The 9,616-nt window shown below is 37.3% G+C and overlaps 2 protein-coding genes across 2 annotated transcripts; one reads left to right on the forward strand and one right to left on the reverse strand.

The window, feature by feature from the left end:
* The first annotated feature begins 621 nt into the window (after positions 1–621).
* Positions 622–1,062, forward strand: LOC138892048 (uncharacterized mitochondrial protein AtMg00810-like). The gene has a single exon (XM_070175740.1). The coding sequence runs from the start codon at positions 622–624 to the stop codon at positions 1,060–1,062; it is 441 nt and encodes a 146-aa protein (XP_070031841.1).
* A 6,323-nt stretch (positions 1,063–7,385) lies between these two features.
* On the reverse strand, positions 7,386–8,239 carry LOC138892049 (uncharacterized). The gene is made up of 2 exons (XM_070175741.1): positions 8,117–8,239; positions 7,386–7,979 (listed from the first exon to the last, which is right to left on the reverse strand). Exons 1-2 carry the CDS (start codon positions 8,237–8,239, stop codon positions 7,386–7,388), a joined length of 717 nt encoding a protein of 238 aa, XP_070031842.1.
* Positions 8,240–9,616: the final 1,377 nt, after the last annotated feature.

Here is a 9,616-nt window from a genome sequence, read left to right on the forward strand (position 1 = left end):
AAAGGTATACGATCCACACTTAATCCTAATCCCCATTATGTCGGTTTAAGTTATCATCGCCTGCCATCACCTTATTCTGCTTTTATATCATCTTTGTCCACTGTTTCTATCCCTAAGTCTACATGTGAGGCACTATCTCATCTAGGATGGCGACATGCTATGATTGACGAGATATTTGCTTTACATGTGAGTGACACTTGGGAGCTTGTTCCTCTTCCTTCAGGTAAGTCTACTATTGGTTGTCGTTGGGTTTATGCAGTCAAAGTCGGCTCCGATGGCCAGGTTGATTGGCTTAAGGTTCGTCTTGTTTCAAAAGGATACACTCAGATTTTTGGGCTTGATTATAGTGACACTTTCTCTCCCGTGGCTAAAGTAGCATATGTTCGTCTCTTTTTGTCCAATGATGTTGTACGTATTGGCCTCTTTATCAGTTAGACATTAAAAATACTTTTCTCCATGGTGATCTCGAGGAAGAAGTTTATATGGAGCAACCACCTGGTTTTATTGTTCAGGGGGTTGTCTAGTGGTCTTGTATGCTGATTGCGCAGGTCACTATATGGTTTGAAACAGTCCCCTCAAGCTTGATTTGGCAAGTTCAGCACAGTTATTCAAGAGTTCGGCATGACTCGTAGTGAAGTTGATCATTCTATATTTTATCGGCATTCTGCTCCTAATCTGTGTATTTATCTGGTGATTTATGTTGATGATATTGTTATTACTGGCCATGATCAGGGTGGTATTACTAATCTGAAGCAGCATCTCTTTCAGCACTTCCAGACTAAGAATCTGGACACATTGAAGTATTTTCTAGGTATTGAGGTCGCTCACTCTAGCTCAGGTATTTTTATTTCACAGCGGAAGTATGTCTTAGACATTCTTAAGGAGATTGGAATGATGAGCTGCAGACCCGTTGACACTCTTATGGATCCGAATGCTAAGCTTCTGCCTGGACAGGGGGAGCCTCTTAGAGATCCTACGAGATTTAGGAGGTTGGTTGGCAAATTGAATTACCTCACAGTGACTAGACCTGACATTTCTTTTCTGGTGAGTGTTGTAAGTTAGTTTATGGATTCTCCCTGTGATTGTCACTGGATGTAGTTGTTCGCATTATTCGGTGTATAAAGTCAGCTCCAGGCAAAGGATTACTATTCGAGGATCGAGGCCACGAGCACATTGTTGGGTACACAGATGTTGATTGGGCAAGATCACCTTCTGATAGACGTTCTATGTCTGGATATTGTGTTCTAGTATGAGGTAATTTGGTCTCTTGGAAGAGCAAGAAATAGAATGTAGTTGCTCGATCTAGTGCCGAAGCCGAATATCGGGCCATGGCTATGGAAATATGTAAGCTAGTTTGGGTCAAGCAGTTGCTCAAGGAGTTGAAGTTCAGAGAAATCAGCAAGATGGAACTGGTGCATGATAATCAAGCTACTCTTCATATTGCATCAAATCCGGTGTTCCATGAGAGGACTAAATACATTGAGATCGACTGTCACTTTGTCAGAGAAAAGATACTCTCAGGAGATATTGTTACAAAGTTTATGAAGTCGAATGATAAGCTAGCAGATATTTTCACTAAGTCACTTACTGGTTCTCGTATTAGTTACATCTATAGCAAGCTCGGTACATTTGATTTATATGCACCGGCTTGAGGGAGAGTGTTAAGTAGTTAGTCATGTATAGTGTCCCACATCGGAAAGTAGATACATATTATTATGTAATCACTGTATATAAATAGGGCATTGTACAATACTTTAGAGAATGAATGAAATTTGTCTCCTGTGCTTTCTCACACTTGAGTTGTCCCACATCGGTGGGATTTGAGGTCCATGGTCTCCTTATATGGTCTCGGGCAATCCTCACCTAATAGGCTAGCTTTTGGGGTTGAGTTAGGCCCAAGGTCCATTTATCATGGTATCAGAGCCAAGCCCATCCCCTTTATTGTTACCGATGTTGGGCCCCCATTTATGTTGTCCACGCTCTAGTTTGCAGGCCTGGGTGTGGGGGGAGGGGTGTTGAGTTGTCCCACATCGGTGGGATTTGAGGTCCACGGTCTTCTTATATGGTCTTGGGTAATCCTTACCTCATAAGCTAGCTTTTGGGGTTGAGTTAGGCCCAAAGTCTATTTAACAATCTCCATTTGTCAGTTTCATTGTCAACTTATCTCCAATTGTAGTTTCTCCCCTACTCTTAGCCTTTGCTTGATTTGGTTTCTCCATTACTTGTTTCTCAGTCTCAAGTTGCTTCCCTTTTTTCTATGCTTCTTTCTGCAGTTTCCTACACTCCTGTAGTTCATGTCCAAAGTTCTTGCACTTTGGAAACAAGGCAGGTTTCCATTCATAGTATGCTTCTTGTTGCATTTTTTTCCCAATTCATTTTCAAACATCTATTGAGAAGGATACTTTTGGTTGATAGACTTCAACCAGCACCCTTGCAAATGCTAGTCTTTCCTTATTTGTAGTAGCTTTATCATCCTTTAATGGTTTGCCTATCATTCCAGCTATTTTGGTAAAAGCAACCTTCCCCTAGTACTTTATATCCAGGCCCTTGAGTCTAATCCATACCAGAATTTTATATACTTTTTCTTTATTCACATCGATGTCTGGCTCCCATGGTTTAGCCACTACTGGCTTTTTATCAAACATATGGACTCCCTTCTCAACCATTTTAATTTTGTTCTCTATAGTATGAAACCGCACAAACAAATACCCCTATTGACTTGTGCGATCTTGTCTATACCCAGGGATCCCCAAATCTACGAAAGTATCCATCAATTACAGTCAACGGGGGATTAAATCCCAGTACATAACATATTACCACTGACTTCCAGTATACTATTTCATCCTTGATGTCGTCCATCGTTATTTTGACATTTCCCCCATTCAATTCCTCAAAATTCAGATCAAATCCCCCCTCTTCCGATTTTGTTCCTACAATTTTGCTCTATGAGCTTGTTTTAGGGCTCAATTGTGCCTTGTTCGTGCTTGTCATGTCTTCCGCAATTTCCGCCTCTATCATATCCGCCCATGATCCTCCTGATTTCTCACTGTTTTGAGCCAAAGGGTTCGTCACCGTAGTCTTCGCACATAAAGATTGGCTCAACCCTAATGGCACAATCCCTTGGATAATATTGATATTTTGAGTCTTCTTCACATCTGCTGACTATGGAATACGAGCCCTGCCCGTATGGTTGCATGGATTCACTACCTGATGTTGTTTCCCTCCTCCTCCATTCTTCGTTTTCCTCGTCATTTTCAGTGTGAACCGAGAGGAAAATTTTCTCCTCTCGGGCCCCTAAGTACCAATTTTTCTCTTCCCAAGGTATATTTCCATTCCCAATATAACTTTTTTCTCTTTCTACGTCTCCAGAACTTTTCCTTGTCCCCAGGCCTTTTACTTCTCTCTCTCTCCCATTTGTATTTATCTTTTATTTATTTTTTTGGTTACTTAGTAGTTAGCAAGTGGCTTTTTCAAAGACACTTGTATAAACCTGGATATGCATTTGTCCACTAGCTCAATTCATTTAACATCCTACCCTTTCCTTATATTCATTTCTTTTCTTATTAATTCATTTTGTAATTTTGAGCTACTACTTTAAAAAAGTGGAGAAATGAAATAATTTTGATTCTTCCTCTTATTTTGTACAAATGTTTGCTTCTTCTTCTTATTCTTGTTTATGTGATTGCTTCTACTTCATCATCTTCTTTTTCTTCTGGTCCTAATGACATTTTATAAGTACAAATATTTTGAAGTGGGTATCGGTGGTGAGTTAAATTTTTAATGGTATTTGTGAGATACAATGTAATTTCATATAAAAGTTTTATATACACATTGTATAAATATTTTATATGCACCGTTATATGTATATAATTACATTATGTATATTAATGTTATTATAAAAATTGTATATAGACTGTTTTACAATGTATAAAACTTATATATACACTATTATATTATATAAATTTTGTATATAATGTGTATCCTGTATTTTTCAGTGTATATTATAAATTTTTTATATAAACTATTACACAATGCATAAATTTTATATATAAAGTGTATCCTCTATTTTTCAGTGTATCCCTAATATATCATTAGTGTATATTCCTGGCTCCGACTTCTTTGCAACAACTTCATATATATATATATATATATATATATATATATATATATATATATATATATATAGGTGTATATGTAATGTTATACATAGGTGTATATGTAATGTTATACAATTTATATACATTATTTATACAATATAAATGTTGTTGGTGGTTTAATGGTGTGTTGCTGGCCGTTTTGGAGGTTGGAACTTCATGATTATTTTGGGATGAATTTATGTGTATTTGCTGTAAAGAAGTGAAGGGTGAAGTGTGTTTAATTTGTGCAAGTGGTTATTGCTACTATCTTCTTCTTCTTCTTCTTCTTCTTCTCCTCCCCTTCCTCCTCCTAGAGGGTCTTTGTAATAAGTGTATTTCATATACAATAAATTCATATTTAGTATATTTTTTATATAATCCGTGTATCTATATATACTTTGAGTTTTTATAAAGTATAAACTAACTATGCAATATATATCCATTAATGATCCAATTTTAACAATGAGAATTTTTCAATCTTGGAGTCATTTTCGGTGAGCAAAAAAAAAAAGAAAAAAAAAGAGAAAGATATTTTTAAAAGAGGTGTCGATAGTGATCGACAATGGCTAATTCTAGGTCCTTTGATTTTTCATGTGCATCAAAATAGTGATTTCTCATTGCAAATTTATCTTTACTGTTTTTTGAAATGATTTCCTTTGTCTTATCTAAAATCAACTAATCGCATTTCTAAAAATCAATAATTGCTACTGCTGGTTAGATTCCATATGTTAGGAGATGAAAGACTAGTTTTTGTGGAGTTTTACATGAAGGATTAGAGAGTGAAGAAGGGACAAAGGGCCACTTAAAAATTAATTGTTGGTTAACATATATTATTTATTTTTGGCTACAATTTGTAATGAAGACTATAGGCCAGCGAGTGATATACTTTTTGGCAGAACGACCAATTATTCAGAAGCTCAACTGTTGCCTCTTCCTCTGGGATGAAATCACACGTGATATCTTTAAATATCTTACGTATAATGATGTTTTATACTTCAATGCCACACAAGATGAGGGGTGATTTGTATGGTGTCCAATTTTCGCATGCACTGATTATAGAAGGACCTGATTTTTTATGTGTTCCTTATACAACTGTTGCGAAAATAGTAAATGCGAAAAGTAAAGAACACAAGTATTTTTACGTGGAAAAGACCTGGCTCAAAAGGTGAAAATACCACGACCTACTACTCAGTAGGATTTTTCCCAATACTTCACTAAATCACTGAGCCAAAACAGCATTTGCAAAAATCTTTATAAACCTAAGGATTACCTCTAATACCGTTGTGGCAACCGACCTCTAACTGTTGCGACAACTTCAAGTTAACTCTAACTTGAATACTCAGAGTACCTAATACAATTGCCTCTAGATAAAGCTGAAAGGTACAATTTGAAAAGCCCTACTACAATTGAACTTGAGTAAAAGACAGACACATGGAACTGGTTTTTCTATCTGGTTCATGTAGCTTTAGGTTCGCATACTTGAATCACACAAGAATTGTTTGCAAAATGCCTTACTATGTTTCTCTCAACTCAGGTTTAACTTCAGCGTTTGTGCGTACTAGTAAAATGAGAACATACTGCAATTTACAAAGTTAGTAGAATAGGAAATAACTAGAGTTCTAATGCTATACTCTTTCATGGTGGAAGAGTTTTAGTTATCTTCAACTTCTAACTCCTCCCTTATCTAGGATAGAGTTCTCTCGAGTAAGGAGTCCTTCTCCTTATCATTATGTAACTTTTTCGTTCAGGAGATATCAGATATAGGCACTTAATATTATCTTCTTCACATGCATGTCTTATTCTTGAATCTGCCCGTGTATGTGTATACTGTATATGGACCTGATTCATGCTTGAGTTCCTTTGTCAATCATCAAAACAAGCTTCACTTGGGCCAACAAATTTCCCCTTTTTGATGATGACAAACTCTGTGCTTTTCATAAGCATATGCCCTATGTCAACTTAGATCAACATCAACACAAAGTTAGAACACTTCCCATTTTAAAGTCACAAATAATCAATGACCAGGTTCATTAGGTTATAAGCATCACAGACCAAAATAAAAAGCACAACCTATCTTCCCTCTTTTGGCATCATCGAAAAATGCATAATTATGTTAGATAACCAGATTTTAATAGAAATTACTCATGGCCACTAGGGCTACTTTAAATGCAATCATGCAGTCAAACATCATTTATCAATCTAATGATATTAGTCAACTAAGAAGCATCAACAAACAATTAGAGCACAAAAACAGTTGATTATCATTGATACTAGTCACCCACAAAGCATAACGAGAAATTAAAACACTGGATAATAAGCAAAAAAGATCAAAAAGAAATCCCATCTGGGTCACTGGTTTGTCTAACTAGGCTAGGAAGGTTTTAAGGCTGGGAAGGACCAGGTTCTTGGCTCTTGGCTTGAAGCAGTTTCAGCATATCATGAAGAACGCCATCATTCTTCTCTTTTTCCTTTGCAAGCTCCACTCTGAGAGCATCTCTCTCAGTTTCTACTTCTGCCAACCTCTTCTTCAGTCTTTCAATTTCAGCATCCTTAGCCCACTTTCTTGCACCAAGGCTTGCACTTTGCTGTTCATAGGTACCTTCTTGAATAAACCAGGTTCTTTAGGAGTGGTGTGGACTTCATAGTCACAAAAAGTCAAAGTGTTTGCCCCAAAGTGATACTTATTTGTACCAACATTCCATTTTTTGATGGGTACCTTGAAGTGTGAGAGTACAACTATGAGAATGAACCCATAGGGTATGGCATGAGTTTTGGTGCCAGACAAAAACCCTACCGAGAAGCTGGATGATGAATCCATGCCAATTGATTTGCCTTCCACTATACAGACATTCCATAAGGACCAGGTCCACGAATGTGGCAATGCGCCTTCTTTCCTGCCTAGGCAGCACAACTTTGTTAACAAATTCGAACAACACTTTATGGGGTGGATTCATCTCACTTTTGTATATAGCCTTGGGCTCAAGCTCTTCTTCATTGTCACCAAACTTCCTTGTAATAGCAAGGGCAGTAGTGAGATTCTCTAGACTTGACCATTTGAGTTTCTTGTAATCATTATACCCTGCAATAAGTACACCTAATATTTCTCTCAATTCATTGTCATCAAAACTCACTGTTACCCCCTTCACCACACTGGTGACTGCCATTTTTGATCTCACAGTTTTTCATGAACTCCACAATTTCAGTTCTGGCAAGCTTTCCATCCATCTGAAGGACCATGTCCTTCTAACCCTATAGTTGTAACTTTTCCAGCAGCATCACTATGTCTTCCTCCTCTAAGTTCCTGAGGAGTCTAGCTTTTAATATGGTTCTTAACCCAAACTTAACCATCTCGTCCTTCTCTGCATCAGATTCTTCTTCTTCTTCTTCTTCTTCTTCTTCTTCTTCTTCTTCTTCTTCTTCTTCTTCTTCTTCTTCTTCTTCGACTACTTTCACTTTTCTGGATTTCAAGGTAGACCTGCTTCTTTTAGACAAGGTAGATGGCCCTGCAGACTTTGTCTTTGAAACATATTTCTTTATGGAAGTCTTGATCTTCTTTGCATTTGGAGTCACAACCTCCATTTCTTCTGCATCCTTTTTATTACGAAGAACCAGGCCCATCTCCTCAATTTCAATTGCCTCAACAGGCTCAACCACCTTCTTCTTTCCCTTAGCAACAACTTTTTTCTTACTTTCTTTTAGAGCCTTTTCCTGTTTAGCCTCACTCTGCTTCTTTTGACTCCTTGTAGCTCTCCCTCTTGTAGGAAGAGTCTCTACAGGGATAGAAGAGGCAGCCTTTCTCTTCTTGTTTGCCATAGCAGTATCAAGGACTTTAACTCCTGACCCCTTTTCTTTTTAGGATTGTAACTGTCAGACACCTTTTTCAGTAGGTCCTCGAGGGGTTCCTGCATAGATGGAACAGGTTCTTGGAACCTCTTCCTCAACCTAACCAGCCCCTCAGCTGCTTATCCAGACCCACTAACCCCTTTTTCTTTCACACTTTCTTCTTCTTCTCCAACAAATTCTTTATTCCATACTACCATAGCTTCTGTTTCTTCAGTTAAACCAGCAGGAGTGGGTGAAGATTCAACCACTCCTTTTCCCATTATCCCCACATCGCTTTGGGTACCCTCACTCTCCTTTTCTTTTCTCCTTTTATTTTTACACCAATTTTCCCAAACTCAGTGGTCTCTACCCCAGCCACAGTTCCTACCAGAACAAACCTATTTCTATATTGGCAGCAACCTCAGAAATGATTTCAGAAGTAATTTTCAGACCAGAAGTTACGTGCTCTGTTTTAGAAAAAATAGTTTCTTCCCCCTCAGTAGCAGACTTGAATGATTCATCAGATTTCTGGGGTTCTTCTTCTCTACTTGCTTTCAATATTTATTGATTTTCTTGATTTGTTCTCCTCCAGCGACAACCTTACGAGTAGCCATCTTGAACCTTCATTTCTTAGAGATGGGTATGGTTGAAAGTGTGATGGATGGTATGGGTGTAGTTTCCTTAGGTGGTGATGAAGGATTCTTAGAAAGGTTTTCCATTGTTGTGTTTGGGTATGAGAGAAGATGAGAGAAGATAGAGAGAATTGTTTGACGACTTAGAAATTTGAAGTGAAGAAAAAACTAAGGCCTAATCAATAAAAAGAGGAAGAGTTTAATTGGGTAACAATTGCTTTTTCAAAAGTTCAGAGGTCTAATCAAACTGGGAGTCAGTTTGAAGAGACGTTTATGACTCTCCCTAGAATCTAGGCACTTATTGCGTTTTTGGGACTCTTTTGAATGAAACTAGTTCATTTCGTAACGGATAATCTCAAAGAGGTTAGGATTAAATGGGACTCTCCAATAATCCAAGTATAATTATTTCGAAATATACTGAGTGGAGAGTACGTATCATGTAATCTTGATGAACCAGGTTCTTCACTGAGAAATCTCTTGTATAAGTATGAATTTTCCAAGAAAATAAAGATAATATCATTAGAGATTAATGAGATATTTTAGCACATGGCACAAGAGTATACTGATGAAAGTATGAGACTGAGCAAAATCTAATCTAATTATGTACAAAAATTCACAGATTCTCTAACCAATTTTTGAGTTAGAACTGGTTCCTTTTAGGTGATCTTAATCATCCCTAATTCTAACATGTTCCTTTCAAAGTGATATCTACTTAGACATTTTCTAATGATGTCAGCTATTTGCTTGTCAGTAGCACAAAGTTCCACAGTGATCAAACCCTTTTCATAGTTGTCCCTCAAAAAGTAATGCCTAACATCTATATGTTTAGTTCTTTTGTGATGAACCGGGTTCTTGGTCATACTAATTGCACTAGTGTTATCAGAAAAGATGGGGATACAACATACATCAATTCCAAAGTTCATTAATTACTATTGGATGCATAATAGTTGAGCACAACATGAGGCAGCAACAACATACTCAGCTTCAGCAGTAGATAAGGCCACATAATTTTGCTTTTTGATGGCC

The sequence above is a fragment of the Nicotiana tomentosiformis genome, chromosome 5 (genome assembly GCF_000390325.3).
Source record: "Nicotiana tomentosiformis chromosome 5, ASM39032v3, whole genome shotgun sequence".
Lineage (NCBI taxonomy): Eukaryota > Viridiplantae > Streptophyta > Magnoliopsida > Solanales > Solanaceae > Nicotiana > Nicotiana tomentosiformis.

Bases quoted from the DNA above. Each gene is read 5' to 3' on its own strand.
- LOC138892048 (XM_070175740.1), top strand. From the start codon at position 622: ATGACTCGTAGTGAAGTTGATCATTCTATATTTTATCGGCATTCTGCT.
- LOC138892049 (XM_070175741.1), bottom strand. From the start codon at position 8,239: ATGGGAAAAGGAGTGGTTGAATCTTCACCCACTCCTGCTGGTTTAACT. The intron at 7,980-8,116 runs GTTAGTGGGTCT...TAAAAAGAAAAG, and splicing joins AAAGTGTGAAAGAAAAAGGG to GGGTCAGGAGTTAAAGTCCT.